Source organism: Hyla sarda, chromosome 2, assembly GCF_029499605.1.
Source record: "Hyla sarda isolate aHylSar1 chromosome 2, aHylSar1.hap1, whole genome shotgun sequence".
Taxonomy (NCBI): domain Eukaryota; kingdom Metazoa; phylum Chordata; class Amphibia; order Anura; family Hylidae; genus Hyla; species Hyla sarda.
This window is the reverse complement of record NC_079190.1, coordinates 253578524-253597161: the sequence shown is the minus strand read 5'-3', so window position 1 is coordinate 253597161 and position 18638 is coordinate 253578524. Positions and strand designations below refer to the sequence as shown.

General features: G+C 40.7%; 1 protein-coding gene across 1 annotated transcript in view; it reads right to left on the bottom strand.

Annotated features, from left to right (window-relative positions):
- Positions 1–3316: 3316 nt before the first annotated feature.
- The window catches only part of COL16A1 (collagen type XVI alpha 1 chain), a 220089-nt gene continuing 204767 nt past the window's right edge, over positions 3317–18638 (bottom strand). The window contains exons 59-71 of the mRNA XM_056556974.1: positions 17080–17124; positions 16722–16766; positions 16567–16620; positions 16425–16478; positions 16291–16341; positions 16116–16205; positions 15936–15971; positions 13114–13158; positions 12835–13029; positions 12227–12293; positions 7867–8043; positions 7424–7501; positions 3317–6550 (exon numbers count right to left, since the gene is read on the bottom strand). Coding sequence (XP_056412949.1) covers positions 6354–6550; positions 7424–7501; positions 7867–8043; positions 12227–12293; positions 12835–13029; positions 13114–13158; positions 15936–15971; positions 16116–16205; positions 16291–16341; positions 16425–16478; positions 16567–16620; positions 16722–16766; positions 17080–17124 — 1134 coding nt within the window. The 3' untranslated portion in view covers positions 3317–6353. The remainder of the gene's footprint in view (positions 6551–7423; positions 7502–7866; positions 8044–12226; positions 12294–12834; positions 13030–13113; positions 13159–15935; positions 15972–16115; positions 16206–16290; positions 16342–16424; positions 16479–16566; positions 16621–16721; positions 16767–17079; positions 17125–18638) is intronic.

Sequence of the window (18638 nt, the reverse complement as noted above, 5' to 3'; positions counted from 1 at the left end):
CTGTTTTTGAGAGAAATTAGCTGTGTTTTTCTATACCTGGATAACCTTTGTTTTAGATTGAAGAAAAAAATACTTTTTTCTAACATTAGGTTAGTGGTAAATGAGTCCCTATCAGAGTGGAATGGTTTAAAGGGAACCAATCATATATAGGGTAAAATCTTTATTTTCACCATTCCCGGGGGATGCTGCTGCCCCCAGGGATGGTGAAGATATGAAGTTATAAACTAGTCACCGCCACCGCCGTAAGTAGTCACCTGGGCGGGGAGCTCTTCTCATCTACTCCCGTTCTTCAGCCGGCAGCGACGCCCCCTCTGCTTGATTGATGGGCCGCGTCATCACTCTGCTCCGTCTGTTCAGTGAGCGGAACGATGACGCGGCCCATCAATCAAGCCGAGGGGGCGTCGCTCCCGGCCGAAGAACGGTGACTAGTTTATAACTTCATATCTTCACCATCCCTGGGGGCAGCAGTATCCCCCGGGAATGGCGAAAATAAAGATTTTACCCTATATAACACTTTGCCAAGCGTTATATAGGGTAAAATCTGATGATTGGTTCCCTTTAAATGGAGTCCAGGAGAAATTGGACTACTTAAAAGTAGCATTATTGAAGGCAACAGGTAATTGTATTAGGCTTGTCAGTAAAGGCAAGTAAAAAAAAAACACTGTGGTACTCAACAGAAGTGGACAAAGTTATAAAAAAAACTAAAAGCTAGCATTAAGCAATAACAATAATAATAATAAAAAAAAAAAAACAGAGCAACGAATATAGGAAATATAGAACACTAGGCAGACAGAGGCCAAGCAAGTTATAAGAGCTTCTTAAGCCCAGGGAGAAGAGAAAACAATCAGTGAAAAAAGGGGATAAGACATTCTTCAGATATATAAATGAAAAAAGGAAATTAAAACAAGGAATAGCAAAATTAAAAACAAAGGAAGGGAGCTACAGTCATGGCAATAAATGTTGGCACCCCTGAAATTTGTCTAGAAAATGAAGTATTTCTCACAGAATAGGATTGCAGTAACACATGTTTTGATGTACACATGTTCATTCCCTTTGTGTGTATTGGCCAAAAATGGGAGGAAAAAAAGCAAATTGGACATAATGTCACACCAAACTCCAAAAATGGTCTGGACAAAATTATTGCCATCCTTAACTTAATATTTGGTTGCACACCCTTTGGAAAAAATAACTGAAATCAGTCGCTTCCTATAACCATCAATAAGCTTCTTACACCTCTCAGCCGGATTGTTGGACCACTTTTTCTTTGCAAACTGCTCCAGGTCTCTCTTATTGGAAGGGCTCCTTTTCCCAACAGCAATTTTAAGATCTCTCCACAGGTGTTCAATGGGATTTAGATCTGGACTCATTGCTGGCCACTTCAGAATTCTCCAGCGCTTTGTTGTCATCCATTTCTGGCTGCTTTTTTTATGTATGTTTGGGGTCATTGTCCTGCTGGAAGATCCAAGATCTTGGACGCAAACCCAGCTTTCTGACACTGGGCTATACAGTGTGACCCAAAATCCGTTGGTAATCCTCAGATTTCATGATGCCTTGCACACATTCAAGGCACCCAGTGCCAGAGGCAGCAAAACAACCCCAAAACATAATTGAACCGCCACCGTATTTCACTGTAGGTACCGTGTTCTTTTCTTTGTAGGCCTTATTCCATTTTCGGTAAACAGTAGAATGATGTGCTTTACCAAAAAGCTCTATCTTGGTCTCATCTGTCCACAAGATGTTTTCCCAAAAGGATTTTGACTTACTCATGTTCATTTTGTCAAAATGTAGTCTTGCTTTTTTATGTCTCTGTGTAAGCAGTGGGGTCCTCCTGGGTCTCCTGCCACAGCATTTAATTTCATTTAAATGTCGATGGCTAGCTCACGCTGACACTGATGCTCCCTGAGCCTGCAGGACAGCTTGAATATCTTTGGAACTTGTTTGGGGCTGCTTATCTACCATCTGGACTATCCTGCGTTGACACCTTTCATCAATTTTACTCTTCCGCCCACGCCCAGGGAGATTAGCTACCGGGCCATGGGACGCAAACTTATTGATAATGTTACGCACTGTGGACAAAGAAAATCTAGATCTCTGGAGATGGACTTGTAACCTTGAGATTGTGGATATTTTTCCACACTTTTGGTTCTCAAGTCCTCAGACAGTTCTCTTCTCCTCTTTCTGTTGTCCATGCTTAATGTGGCACACACAGACACACAATGCAAAGACTAAGTGAACTTCTCTCCTTTTTATCTGCTTTCAGGTGTGATTTTTATATTGCCCATACCTGTTATTTGCCCCAGGTGAGTTTAAAGGAGCATCACATGCTTGAAACAATCTTATTTATCCACAATTTTGAAAGGGTGCCAATAATTTTGTCCAGACCATTTTTGGAGTTTGGTGTGACATTATGTCCAATTTGCTCTTTTTCCTCCGTTCTTTGGTTCAGTTTTAATACACACAAAGGGAATAAATGTGTATAGCAAAACATCTATTACTGAAATCTTTTTCTGTGAGAAATACTTCATTTTCTTATAAAATATCAGGGGTGCCAACATTTATGGCCATGACTGTGTGTAGAAGAGGTAAGGGGCTAGCTGACTGCCTCAATAATAACTTTAATACATTTTTTTTACAGAAGAAAAAATTAAGGAAAGGACCTCAGTTAGGGAGGAAGACTAATAAATCAGTTTCAGGAACTTCATTAATTAGTTTCCGTGGTAAGCACATAGATTTCTGTATGGCCTATTCAGATGATTTGGACGGTCAGGGAAATTTTGCAATACATATATATATAAATGTGCTGCATCTAGCTATACATTAAATGTGCTGCTTATTTGGTAGTAGTAATAACTCTAAAGTAAAAAAAAAAAAAACTACATAACAACATACTTGCCATACTGCCATAACACACAAGTTTAAAAAAAAAAATAATTCTATCTATTTCTCTGAAAACCAGACACAATAAAAACCATAGTCTTCAAGTAAAGAATATTTGCCAGATTATGTTTATATTTCGATCGTTTCAGGCTGTTCTTTATATGGCTTCTGAATATTTTTGTGCTGAACTCCAATGGACAGTTAATGGAGCTGTGGCATGGCGTGCACTGCTGCTCCAACTGACTTTCATTCTCTTGATCATTGGTGTCCTAGTGATTAGGCATTAATATGATTCTTCCATAAGGTTTTACAACCAGTTATGAATATGTATTAGCCTACAATTCAATACTGTTTTAGCAATTATGAAAACCACACAATGCTGCAGAACACATAAGCAACAACCAGACATGTCATAAACCACACTGGAGGCCAGTTTCCAGAATAGTATAAATTATATTTGATTTTTTGTAGTGGAACAAGTATCTACATAACAGTTCTCTGCACAGCAACGTGTTTCTAGAACACTGGTATACAGCTGATACACAAATACCTCCTTGACAATGAATTGGATTAAAAGCAGGTTGTCACAATTATAGAATTTTAGGGAACTGGTAACCACCCAGGCTGTATGGCTTGAAGAAGAACATAAAATCTAACAGGAGGAAATACCCATCTTTCTAGAATCAAAACTTTTCCAAAAGTATTTTAACATGTAGACGTAGACTAAGTATGTTACGCTTTCCTGTATGCATACTTAACAAACATGGTAACAGCAAGAATATTGATACAGTAAATGTATATGAATAGATCATTTCAGAACAATTTGCTAGCTTAAATTGAACATCTTCCTACATAATTTATACAGGTTCTAGCTAATGGCAACCAAAGCTCCAAAAACTAGATTATTTATTTTTTATTTTGGCAATTATACATCCTACTGGAATGTTTTTGGTCCACATGGCACCTCATAATGCTTTGCATATTTATCAGTATGGGATATACATTTTGTATAGCTGGCATTAGGTAATTTGCCAAAGCACTTGGGGCAGGCATTGGCAGCACACAGAAGACACCTCTGTAACTTGTTTGCATTATCCTTTCTTCAGATGTCCCAGTGCCCCCATAATAGTAATAGCAGCCACAAGTAGTAAGCTATTGCACTTGATCCTTAGTAATGTATTCTTCATGCTTGACTATGGTGCTCTGGGCTAGAGTAGATTTCAACCACCTGGGTGTTTGTGATCTACAGCAGCCAATAGTTAACATCTGTTCAAACCTCACGCGAGACCTAACATCTTCTCTCTGGCTAACTCTATCCTAATGTATGGTAGGAAGGCCTTTGAATTGTCCTTCAACAGCAGATGTCATGGGAAAGTTAGGGAAGCCAGTCTAAATTCAACACTAACATGCAAATTAAGTTTCTATTTTTTCTCTAGTAACCATTATATGGAGACAAGGGTCCTTTTTTACATCAGCAGATTATTGTCTTTTATAGGATTTATTGAACTACATACCAAGTTTATTGGTGCAAATAAAGGAGCCAGAGGTTGCTCTTTGCAATTTGAAGCCAAAACCAGGTAGAGATCTTTAAAGGGGTTATCTGGTGAAAACTTTTTAAGCTATGTGAACAAGCTTGGTAGTAAAATAAAAAAAGCTTATACATACCTCACTTGCTTCCCACCAGGCTCTGGTATCAGGAGGTCCCCTCTGCGGCCGCTGACACTTTGTTTATCGGAGCTGCAGATCATAGCATCTGACGTAACCTATCTGTAGCTGTCAGTTTGTATAAAGGCATGTGATGGGCTACACATTTATTTTACACTTGAATATACTGTAATTTGAAAAATAATTGGCCTTCTCCTTGTGGTAGGTCCAGAAAAATTAAGTGTTTCACAAGAATCTTTAGAAAAGCAGCATAAAGACCAAATGCTATTGGAAACATTCTAGCGGTATCAATGTAATTTTGGACCCTGACCTTATAAAAGATATGTGATATTGCTGAAATTACCCTGAAAATAACTACCATGAGGTAATGTACACGATGATCTAAACACAGTCTAAACACATTTGTGAAGTATTTGATATAATGTGTCAGGATAATAGATTCAAATGAATTCTATAAAAATAATCAAATTCCTAAAAGGAAAAACTTAATTTCAGTTTAAGGGTAGGGTCACACGTAGCATATACACAGTGTATCTCATGCTGCACAGCGGGAAATACACTGCATATTCTCCTATGAGCAGACACACAGGTCTATCTGCAGCAGCCCTGTGTATGCAGTGAGGTTTGGAGGCAGGGCCAGTGCACCAACGGGACTGTGACACACTGGCCCACCACCAAATCTCACACACAAGGCTGCCACCGGGTAGCTGTATGTGTCTGCTCATAGGAGAATATTTCCTGCTATGCAGCGGATTTTGTGCAGTATGGCCCTAACCTGAATCTGTATCAGTTGAAGTTCTTACACTGGGGGTAACAGTGCCTACATTTGGAAGGATCATTAAAAGGGTAACTGTAATGTTGACCTCATGCCTGGTCTTCAGATCAAGCATGAAGCAATTCTTTCCATGCTGGGTAGTACAGTTGCCGAGGCAACCTTAAAGTGCCTAGCTTTTCTAATAAATTGGATTTGAGCATGGAACTCGCAAGACAATTGCCTCAGCAGCCCAATAGCCCAGCATGGTGTTGCTCCACACCTGATGTGAAGAACAGACCAGTTCAAGTACAGTTACCCTTTAAGATGCTACTACTGTTGGAATAGTGGTGCTGAATTTTACCCTAATCTTAATAAAACAAAATTAAAGGACCTGTTGGGACCACACAATTATAATGTAATTTTTTAGGCTTTGTGAACAATGTACCCATATCAGTGATGGCCAAGAGAAATCATTAAAATTTCCCAGTCTTTGGTGGAATTTTCCTATGTGAGCTATGGCGGGACCACCATGAGAAATTAGAATGGTACACATAGACAAACTAAACAACATAAGTAAGAGAAAACTGCTTGAACAAAGAACAGTAATGGTATTCCCTTATCTTGAACTTATGCATACATAGCAGTATATAAAACTCAGTTGCAAACAGGTGGAGGAACAGATAGAGAAACAATAATACACTTCAGTGGCAGAGCACCTAGGTAATACTCTTTTTAGGCTATGAGGTGCATTGTTTTCCCTCAAGAATCTAATGAAGTGCTATGAGACAACATAGGCAGTACAGGAAACAACGAAAAGTAAAAACATAGAATAAAGTAACACAGAGCCTACTAACCAATATAAAAATAAGAAAAACCTATACAAGGTGCATGAACATATTTATCTCCCTTTCTTCCAGAAAATGGATCATCTTGATACAGAACAATATATAGAAATAAATGTATCAAGGAATGTGCTGATGGTCACTCTGGTTTGGCAAGAACACAGTTTGAACATGATCCAGTAGACAGTTGTTGTTGGTCTGAAGATAATGGCATCTTATCGTCCTGGTCCCTTCATACTCTTTGGTTGATACTCTTGTACTGACATCATGCTGTAACAGTCTGAAGGGTTGCATCGCCCATCTTTTCCTGTGTTACCTTTTTGCCCTGGTTGTCCTGGGATTCCAGGAATTCCTTGTTGTCCCATTGGTCCTGGTGGGCCCAATTTGCCATAACCAGGTGGACCCTGTGGTCCTTATTTCATAGGAAGAAAAAAATATATAAAATGTTATTTAACAATATAATATAACATTTTAAAAAAATTATATGCAACAGTTTATATTTTGACGTGCATAGGAAGTATATAGTGTATTTTAAATACACTACAATTTATTAAAGAAGCAAAAACATACATGCTTTGAATTACAGCCAAAATATATTAACAGATAGATAGATAGATAGAGCATTATTATCAAATATGAGAAGTTAAAAAGTACAATTCACATATAAAAAATTCAGTTACATGAGTTTTGCGACTAATAACACAAAGACAAACATAACATCAAATCACTTACAATAAGATAAAATACATGTTTGAATCTGTTTGTACGTGCCTTACCCTACATCCCGATGGCAATAATAAAAATATGACAGGTGTGTCTATAGCTGTTGAAATTCTACTTGTCAAACACCTTTCCTAATACTCACACAAGATCACCTACATCATCGCTGATTATACATCCAGCATGCCACTTTTCTGAATAATAAATAACTAGCCAAGCTTTTTTCACCAGATCATAAATTGTGGTTAACTTTTTTAAATCCTAGTGATCCTGATCAGATTTTTTTAGACGCTGGCACCACTCATCATAAATTTTTTTTGATAGTGCTGCATATACTGGTATATATATATATATATATATATATATATATATATCCATCTATAGGATACAACGCCGATCTGGCAGGGATATGGTACAGCAGGAGGCAGTTTTGGAATTCTCTGCCGTATCTAGCTGCCTGTTTGCAATCCAAGATGTGAATGCTTCCTAAACCATGCTTTATGCTTGAGCCTCAAAGATACAGTTTATGCCAAAGCAATAATATATAATAACAAAAAAATTATACCTGGAGCCCCAGGTGGACCCACGTCACCCATGTGGCCAATACCATTTGCTCCTTTGTCTCCCTTTGGTCCTGGTTCACCTAAAATAATCCAAAAATTGTGAACTTTTAATAAATCATAGAAAACCTAATAGTTTTGTCAACAAATAATATGTATTGTGTAAAATATAAACATACCACGTGATTCCATTCAAATATGGAAATAACTCAGTTTATCTGACACAAAATTGTGTCTGATTGTTGCCTCAGGAAGGTCTGATAAAATGAAAGCTGACCTGTGATTGGTTGCTATCTACCTTAGAGAAAATTTTTACATGTTTTTGTCTTAGACAGATTGATAAATCTTGGCCATTTTTTATCATAACAAAATAATATATCGGGTTTGCTTTAATAAAGTACTATATATTTTAAGAATTATGGATTTAATGTATTTACAATTACCATACCTCTCAATCCAGGGACTCCTGGTCTTCCCTCACGCCCTATCTGACCCGGAGATCCTGGTGCACCTGGAGTACCTGGCCGACCTGGTGATCCATCCTTTCCAGGAGGACCTGGCCTTCCTGGCGTGGAAGCCATCTCTACTGGCATCTGCATTCGTGTGGTGTAATAAGCCATCCGTTCTAGTGAAACAACCAGCATTTACATGAAAAAGCAAAGTATGGTCTTTTAAACATTATCTATATACTAGCTGAGTATCCGATGCTGTCCGGTTTTCCCTACCTTATCCTTGTGGGTGAAAAGCAATAAAGGAGGAAGCTTTTTCCTCATATCCCGTCCCAAAATCCTGACCCCATATCCCCTCCTCATATCCCAACCTCAAATCCCCTCCTCATATTCTGACCTCATATCCTGTCCTCATATTTTGTTCTCATATCCTATCCTCATATCCCGTCCTCATATCCCGTCCCCATATCACAACCTCATATCCCATCCCCATATCCAGTCCCCATATCCCGTCCCCATATCCCGTCCCCATATCCCGACCTCATATCCCGTCCTCATATCCTGTCATCATATCTCAACCTCATATCCTGACCTCCTATCCCGTCCTCATATAATGACCTCATATCCCCTCCTCCTATCCCCTCCTCCTATTCCGTTCTCATATCCCGACCTCCTATCCTGTCCTCATATCCCGACCGCCTATCCCATCCTCCTATCTAAACCTCATATCCTGTCCTCATATCCCGTCCTCATATTCCGACCTCACATCTCAACCTCCTATCCCAACCTCATATCCCGTCCTCATATCCCGACCTCCTATCTTGACCTCCTATCCCGTTCTCATATCCCGTCCTCATATCCCGACCGCCTATCCCGTCCTCATATTCCATCCTCATAGCTCAACCTCATATCCAAATCCTCATATCCCGTCCTCATATCTCGTGAGTAAAGGTTAAATTACCTATCCTTTGTTTGTTGTTGATATATATAAGTAACATGTGTGCCAAGTTTCATGTTAATATCTTTAGCTGTTTGGACATGATGCCGGAACATACACCATACACACACATTGAGTTTTATATATATCTATATATACTAGCTGAGTACCCGGCATTTCCCAGTTTTTCCTTCCTTATCCTTGTTGGGGAGGAAAATCAACAAAGGAGGAAGCTTTTGACTTCATATCCCATCCTCATATATTGTTGTAATATCCCAACCCCATATCCCATCCTCATATCTCAACCTCCTATTCCATCCTCATATCCTGACCTCATATCCTGACCTCCTATCCCATCCTCATATCTTGACCTCATATCTTGACCTCATATCCCGTCCTCATATCTCGTCCTCATATCCCGTCATCATATCTCGACCTCCTATCCCGTCCTCATGTTCCGACCTCCTATCTTGACCTCATATCCCGACCTATCCCATCCTCCTATCCCGACCTCATATCCTATCCTCATATCCCGTCCTCATATCTCGACCTCATATCTCGACCTCCTATCTCGACCTCCTATCCCGAACTCGTATCCCAACCTCGTATTCCGTCCTCCTATTCTGACCTCCTATCCCGTCCTCCTATCTTGACCTCATATCTCCACCTCCTATCCCGTCCTCATATTCTGTCCTCATATCTCAACCTCATTTCCCGTCCTCCTATCTCGACCTCATATTCCGTCCTCTTATCCCAACCTCATATCCCATCCTTATGTCCCATCCTCATATCCTGTCCTCAGGTGGACTGATTTGTGATGAAAATAGCTGAAAATAGAAGGGGACGTGGCTTTGTGGGACTGGGCGTGATTTGCAAGCCAGACCGATGCACAAAAAGGTAGATAATAAAAGGGGTGGGACTTAAAATGTGGGCGTGTCTTTGTGAGATATGGTGTGGCTTGCAAGTCGGATTGACACAATCACCAGGAGATGAAGAGCGAAGCTTGTGGAGTAAGGTGCTGGAAGTGCCATATACTTGCATGGGACTTGAAATAAAAACCCATCTTTTATATAAGGGTGTATGTAAGGGTTAATTTAACTATCATATCTTGTTATTTGACATATAAGTAACATGTGTACCAGGTATTATTGAAATATCTCCAGCCATACGGAAGTTATGTGGGAACATACATTTCCCATTGATTTGCATGGGACTTTAAACAAAAACCCCGACCCTCACAAATGGGGGTAGTTAAGGGCTAAATTAACTATCCTATATTTTAAGTGGACATATAAGTAACATGTGACCAATTATTATCGAAATATGTCCAGACGTTTGGAAATTATGCTGTAACATATATTTCCCATAGACTTGTATGGGGCTTTAAACAAAAACCCCGACCCTGACAAATGTTAATATCTTTAGCCGGTTGGACGTGATGCTGGAACATACACACACACACACATACATTGGGGTTTATTTACTAATGTGATCCCGACTCTTTTTTGTCGGGTTTTGCACCCAAATTGTGTCGCATGTTCCATGCGACACAATTTGCGACCAAAAAAACCAAAACCCTCCATTTTACAAGAAAACCCTGAAAAGGGGGCATGACATCAGGAGAAATGGGGCGTGGTCCCAACAAAAGGGGCATGTCCCCAAAAGTTTTGAAAAATCTCAACATATTTACTTAGGTTTCCACAGAAAATGTGGTGGATTTGAGCTGAGAAAAACCTGACAGATCAGAACAGTGGTAATAAAAAGCAAAACGTAGGGAAAAGTGCAAAATGTAGGGAAACCTTAGTAAATACCTTGGGGAGATTCCGGTCGGAAATCAAAACCCACAAAGAAACCTAAACTCTACTCTTAGTAAATAAACCCAATTGAGTTATATATATAGATATAAAACTCAATGGCCCTGATTTACTAAGATCCGAGTGTTCTTTCTGTAGTGTTTTAGATTTCACTCCTCTTTTTATGTCGCGTGAGGTTTTTTTTTGTGTCGCAAGGGAAAATGTGTTGCACATACTCCGGGTTAAAAGAGTAGTGCGCATACCAATGTGTCAGACGGTAGAAACATGATGGAATATCTATGTTTGAGCAAAATTTAGCAACAAGCTTGCGCACGTTTGATACATTTTGCACAGACATGCAAAACATGGAAAGCACTGACATGGTTTAAATGATTTCTACCTCCCACCGAGATTGATAAATGTCCCCCAATGTGTGTATGTATGTGTGTGTGTATGTGTGTATGTATGTGTGTGTGTGTGTATGTGTGTATGTATGTGTGTGTGTGTGTATATGTTCCAGCATCACTTCCAAATGGCTAAAGATATTAACATGAAACTTAGTACACATGTTACTAATATGTCAACAAGAAACAGAGGATAGGTAATTTAACCCTAACCTTCCTCCACTTGCGAAGGTCGGGTTTTTTGTTTGAAGTCTAATGCAAGTCTATGGGAAATGTATGTTTCAGCATAACTTCTGTACGGCTGGAGATATTTCGCTAATACTTGGTCACATGTTACTTATATGTCAAACAAAAGTAGGGTGAAGGATGGGGTTTTTGTTTTAAATCCCATGCAATACATACTGTAGGACTTTTGGTGCCTTACTCCACAAGCTCCGCTCTGCATCTCCAGGTGAATGCATCAGTTCGGCTGGCAAGCCACACCCTCCCCTCATTCCATGCCCCATCTTGCAAAGACACGCCCACCTATAAGCCATACCCCTTTTATTTTCAGCTTACAATATGTTTACCACAACGCATCCTTACCTGAGGACTGGATATGAAGATTAGATATGGGGACAGGATACGAGGATGGGATATGAGGATGGGATATGGGGTCGGGATATGGGGACGGGATATGCGGACGGGATATGGGGACAGGATATAGGGATGGGATATGAGGACGGGATATGAGGATGGGATATGAGGACGGGATATGAAGATGGGATATAAGGACGGGATATGAGGATGGGATATGAGATCAGGATATGAGGATGAGATATGAGGTCAGGATATGAGGACGGGATATGAGGATGGGATATGAGGACGGGATATGAGGATGGGATATGAGATCAGGATATGAGGACGAGATATGAGGTCAGGCTATGAGGACGGGATATGAGGATGGGATATGAGGTCGGGATATGAGGATGGAATATGAGGATGGGATATGAGGACGGGATATGAGGACAGGATATGAGGTCAGAATATGAGGAAGGGATTTGGGGTCGGGATATCAGGAGGGGATATGGGGTGAGGATTTAAGGACAAAATATGAGAACAAAAGCTTCCTCCTTAGTTGCTTTTCCTCCCCCACAAGGACATGGTAGCGCCGGGTACTCAGCTAGTTTATTATATGACTAAAGGATTTGTATCCATAGCAAAGCCCATGCAGGACAGAACATACCATCAAAAAGTCTGATCATCTCTTGTCGAATCATCCTTTTTATTTCATCATAATTGATAGGGTCTGCCTAAAAAAAGCAAAGTTGATTTTACACATTGGAGAAAATCACTAATAGAATTCTTTACGTTAAAGGGGTTCTACTACAAGGACAACAGTTATAAGTGTCTGAGCGGCGGGGGTCTGAGCAATGGATCACATCAATGGAGCTACCTAGCGCCCCTGCTTGAATGGAGCTTTAGCTACATATGGGCACTGCCACTTCCTAAACCACTTGGCTAGCTTTAGCAGTCCTATAGAGTTTGAATGGAAAAGCAATGTGCCTACTCAACCACTGCTCTGTATACTTGGGACATCTGTTCTCATAATTGTTTGAGGTCCCTGGGTCAGACCAAAACAATCACACATGTATCACCTTTAAAATTCAGTATAAATAACACCAGTTTCCATTTTTTTCCCCAGTTGTTATCATTGATGGTCTATTCTCACTAGGTAGAAAGCAAATGTCATAGTTGTAACTTTTGTCCAAACAGTTGTGTCCATTTACAAAAGTTTCCCCGTCAGATGTGCTGATTATAGTTAATCCAGGGGTCTGACAAGTTATTACTTACTGTTATTCCAGGTGATCCTGGAATTCCTGGAGGACCAGGTTGTCCGGGAGGGCCACTAGGTCCTCTCTCTCCAGAAGGTCCTCTGGGTCCCACAATTCCTACAGATGAACTCTTTCCATAACCACCATCGCCAGGTGGCCCAGGCCTTCCTCTTTCTCCTTGAGGCCCTGGTGGACCTGAAACTCCAGCTTCACCCTAAAATAGGAATGTAAGGAATAAAGAATAATAATTGTATCCAAATTAAATGCCAAATAGAATAAATGTAGGTTGTCTTTTTACCTTTTCTCCTTGGGTTCCAGGTATGCCAGGCTTACCAGAAGGGCCCTGTTGAAGAAATAAAAAAGATGATTTATGGAAGTCTAAAAAGTTATGAATGTATCCCCTTGCAGGTATCAGTTGTAAATTTTAGCTCATATCCTACAGAAGCATTGAATCGGTCAGAGATAACTTTGATCATGGCTATTAAACCGCTTACTGTGTGGCACAGAGAAATTGAAACAAAGTATATTACAAAGTTGTAGAACTTCTTAGATGCTGATGAAAATTGGCAACCTATAGAGATGACAATGTTCAACCATTTTCATAAGATATGCAGGCTTTCATTATTAAAAGGAACAAGGCTTATACTATAATACATCTTTCTTCAATATGAATTTTCTTAGCTTTTGTAACATTAAGATTCCTTTTATGTCTCTTATACTCTTTGTTTTCTATACTTATCAAACATTGTGATAACAATTTAATTAAAAAATAAGATATGCAGAACTTATAATTGAACACATGCACTTGGGACTATATCTACCACACAGAGCTTTTTAATATCAGGTAATGGTATTATATCTTACAAACGAACCAATTTGAAGGGAAAAATTACAAAGAAGAAAATTCAAATGACCAACCTGCATCCCTCTGCCTGAAGCTCGCATCCATTGTATTTCTTGTGTGCAATAATTATTTTTTGTGTGAAATTTACAAGCTGATTCAGGAACAATGTATTGTATCAATTAATGTGCTGATATTGTAATTGTGTAGAGCAATTTGTTCAACTAGAAATGAAATAGGACTAGAGGCTTTATTACTATCTTCCTGTAACATACACACATTTTGAATACTTTCATGATTGTTTTCTCTGACTGAAGAGGGAAACCATGCCAAATGAACAAGGCGAGTACATAATTAATTATCAAAGAAAACAGTTCTTTTACATGTTTTCTTTATTTCCAAGGCCTTATTCATACATTGTACTTTTGCTGAGCAGAAAAGCAACAATCAGCAGCATATCTACTGTTTGGCAACCAGGCCGCCAAACAGACATAGACTTGATCACTGGACAGCATGAACTCTTTTTGAAGCCAAAAGAAACCTGGCATTTGATTTGCCAACCTTCCATTACATGCACTGTGGCTGGGACCAGTGACAGATCCGGGGGGGGGGGGGGCAATTGCTCCGACCACCGCTCCTCCGGTCCCAGGACCTAGTGCTATGGTTTATAGGCCATAGCAGTAGATCGTGACCCAAGACCGGAGGAGCGGTGGTAGGAGCCCTGAAATGGGGCAGTACACTGACATACAGCCTCCAGCCATACACTGTATATGGCTGAAGGCTGTATGTCTGTGTAGGCCAGTGCCTACATATTGTGGGGGAACTATACTGCCAACCTAATGTGGGGGGGGGGGAACTATACTGCCAGCCTAATGTAGGGGGGGGGTGGACTATAATGCCAGCCTAATGTGGGGGAACTATACTGCCAACATAATGTAGGGGGAACTAAATCTAATGTGGGGGAACTATACTGCCAACATAATGTGGGGGAACTACAACCTAATGTGGGGGAACTATACTGCCAACCTAATGTGGGGGAATTACACTGCCAACCTACTGGGGGGGACTATACTGCCTACCTACTTTGGGGGAACTACAACCTAATGTGGGGGAACTATACTGCCAACCTAATGTGGGGGAACTATACCGACAACCTAATGTGGGGGAACAATGCTGCCAACCTAATGTGGGGGAACTATACTGCCAACCTAATTTCGGGGAACTATACTGCCAACCTTATGTGGGGGAACTACAACCTAATGTGGGGGAACTACACTGCCAACTAAATGTGGGGGAAATACAACCTAATGTAGGGGAACTATACTGCCAACTTAATGTGGGGGAACATGCTGCCTTCCTAAAATGGGGGAACTACAACCTAATGTGGGGGAACATACTGCCAACCTAATGTGGGGGAACTATATTGCCAACCTACTGTGGGCGAACTACAACCTAATGTGGGGGAACTATACTGCCAATCTAATGTTGGGGATCTATACTGCCAAAATAATGTGGGGGAACTACAACCTAATGTGGGGGAACTATACTGCCTACCTAATGTGGGGGAACTACAACCTAATATGGGGGAACTATACTGCCAACCTAATGTGGGGAACATACTGCCTACCTAATATGGGGGAACTACAACCTAATGTGGGGAAATTACAACCTAATATGGGGGAACTATACTGTCAACCTACTGTGGGGGAACTACAACCTAATGTGGGGGAACTATACTGCCTACCCAATGTGGGGGAACTACAACCTAAAATGGGGGAACTATACTGCCAACCTAATGAGGGGGAACTACAACCTAATGTGGGGGAACTATACTGCCAACCTAATGTGGGGGAACTATGCTGCCAACCTAATGTGGGGGAACTATACTGCCAACCTAATGTGGGGGAACTATGCTGCCAACCTAATGTGGGGGATACTATACTGCCAACCTAATGGGGGGGAAACTATACTGCCAACCTAATGTGGGGGAAACTATGCTGCCAACCTAATGTGGGGGAATCTATACTGCCAACCTAATGTGGGGGAACTATGCTGCCTACCTAGTGTGGGGGAACTATGCTGCATGCTTAAAGGGGTACTCTACTGCCCCAGCATTCTGAACATTTTGTGCCCCTCCCGAGACTAAACTCTTAATCCGCCCCTGGGCTGGGCCCTTTAACTTCAGGACACACACTGGTTGCAGACAGAAGCCTGAAAAATTGCATGCCAGGCTTTCCCATTGTAGGTAGCTCTGAAACTCTGAAATTTTGTTTACATACCTCTTTTCCTGGTGCTCCATCTGATCCAGTTTCACCCTAATAAAAACAAGAAAGATTTTCCCAATGTGTAGTAATCATTAATTTTCTTCACCTGCCCTCCATTTACCAGAAATCATCAGAATCACACTTGGTAGTACTCAAAAATTGTTGGACGGTTCTTGTTATTATTGATATACTTACAACAGGGCCAGGATGTCCTGGGGATCCTGGCTCGCCGGGAAGACCCATCATACCTCTCTCTCCAGGGGATCCTCTTTCTCCCTTCAAACCCTAAAATGAAAAATAAAAAGATTAAGCACTGAAGGCTAATTTACTAATTTTTACATTTCTGTAAGATTAAGCAGTAAGACCTTACCAGCCCTGGAGGGCCTGGCGTGCCTGGTTGTCCCGGGCTTCCTGAAGCTCCCTAGAAATAAAGTTACATATACTGTGTAACATGGACATCAGAAGCATTGTGTATTACCTTACAAATCCTATTGGTTTACTCACTATGTGGCCTGGAGGACCTGGACGTCCTTGTGGACCCATTGGACCAGGATCACCCTAGATAAAATTAATGTATAAATAATTTTACATTAGAATAAATCAACTGTCAGCTTTTAGGAATTAATGTATCAAGGTATTAGCTTGCCTCCGCTCCTGGTCTTCCTGTACTTCCTTGAGGTCCGGCTGGCCCACAATCTCCCTGAGACAAAAATGTACAAATAGGAATTTCTTTGGTACAATTAATGTTAAATTAAACCTGGAGTTATAAAGTTGGTGAACAGAGTTACATTTTTTTTTTACCTTTTGTCCTGGCGGGCCCATGTGTCCAGGTTTTCCTTTAAATCCCTAGAATAAAAATATAGGTATATACTTATTTTTTCCATAGAACTCAACTTTGAACACATAATCTCAAAATGTTCTGATACAAACATTTTTATGAGATCCCAAAAAAACAATATTACTATTAATTCATTTTACACGTTGCACTTGTGTTGTGTTGGAATTCCTTTAAATTGAAGCTGAAACAGCCCTTTAAAATGATCTAGAACAACTACTAGCAGTTAAATAAATTATGTAATAACGTCAAAGTTTGTTTAATGAATAATCTCAGACCAATACCAGTTGCCACTACAAAACTTGGTATTATGCTTTAACTCACGGGAATGCCCTTCATTCCATGTGGGCCTGGAGGACCCGGTTCTCCCTGTTAATAGAAGAAAAGACAAACCGGTACAATCAGTCCTTGTTTTCCTATGAAAAAGTTTGGTATATAACTTGTAGAGGATAAACATTGAATTGCACACACATCTATTCATACTACAACTTTGTGATGTCAGCCTCGGGCCTGACGCGCTGGGGGATTGTTAACACTAACCTAGGTTAGTGTTAACAATCCCCCAGTGCGTCAGGCCCGAGGCTGATATCACAATGGCACATGCGCAGATGACCCTCACGATCGAGGACGAACTGCGCATGCGCCAATCACCGGAGCCGATTCGCCGCAAGCAGCCCAATCAGCATTCAGCTTAGAAGAAGCTGAAAGTAAGGAGGTGTGCGCTTATGACGACAGAATATTCATTAGCGCGGGAGGCAGGCACGAACGGAGCGAGGGGCAGGCCGGCCTCCCACACGACACCCTGCAGGGTGACGTATCGATGGCAAGATGACGGTGGGAGAAAAAAAAAAGTGGTCGAGGCAAGCCAGCAAACTAAGGAATTAACCAGCTTCCAGGTCTGTTAAAAAAGGTAACAAAAAACCCCCCACATATAGTAGCGTTAGCAACAGGAAAGAAAGCGTTAATGACATATAGCCACAGTACTAACAGGCCAAAGAAGGTTAAAGCAGTGGAGAACCCCTTTAACTAACAATGTTTTAAGCTATAGATAGCAAGTGTTTTGATAATATGTGCAAAGCTAGGGTCTGGGCAACATAGGTTAGGTAGTCCCATAGGGCATCTTCAGGAGCTTGAGGTAGGGATGTGCAACTTATAGGCTATTCTCATTTCACAAATGTATACCCTATCCACAAGATAGGGGATAGCTATTAGATTGGTGGAGGGCCGACTGCTGGGACCAATCCCAAGAACCGAGTAAAAGTGTGGCCAGGAATGAATGGAGATCATGGTTTATGTGCAGTCAGTACTCTATTCAGTCTCTATGGTGTGTCCAAGAGATCAGACCCATATCCCCAATCCTTTGTATAGTGGAAAACTTTGTGAACTGAGAATATTCTTTTATTGGTTTAAACATTGCATATTTACTGCACACTTTTCAATACAGCAGATGAGACACTGTCTGAATGATTGATAATGCTACAGGTCCCTTGCACTTCCCATGCTCCATTAAGAGGATAGCTGTCAATGTTGTCCTAAGCCTAGACCCTCTTGAGTGGGAACAGAACAAAGTTGTATACACTGCTCAAAAAAATAAAGGAAAAACTTAAACAACACAATGTAATTCCAAGTCAATCACACTTCTGTGAAATCACACTGTCCACTCAGGAAGCAACACTGATTGACAATCAATTTCACATGCTGTTGTGCAAATGGAACAGACAACAGGTGGAAATTATAGGTAATTAGCAAGACACCCCCAATAAAGGAGTGGTTCTGCAGGTGGTGACCACAGACCACTTCTCAGTTCCTATGATTCCTGGCTGATGTTTTGGTCATTTTTGAATGCTGGAGGTGCTTTCACTCTAGTGGTAGCATGAGATGGA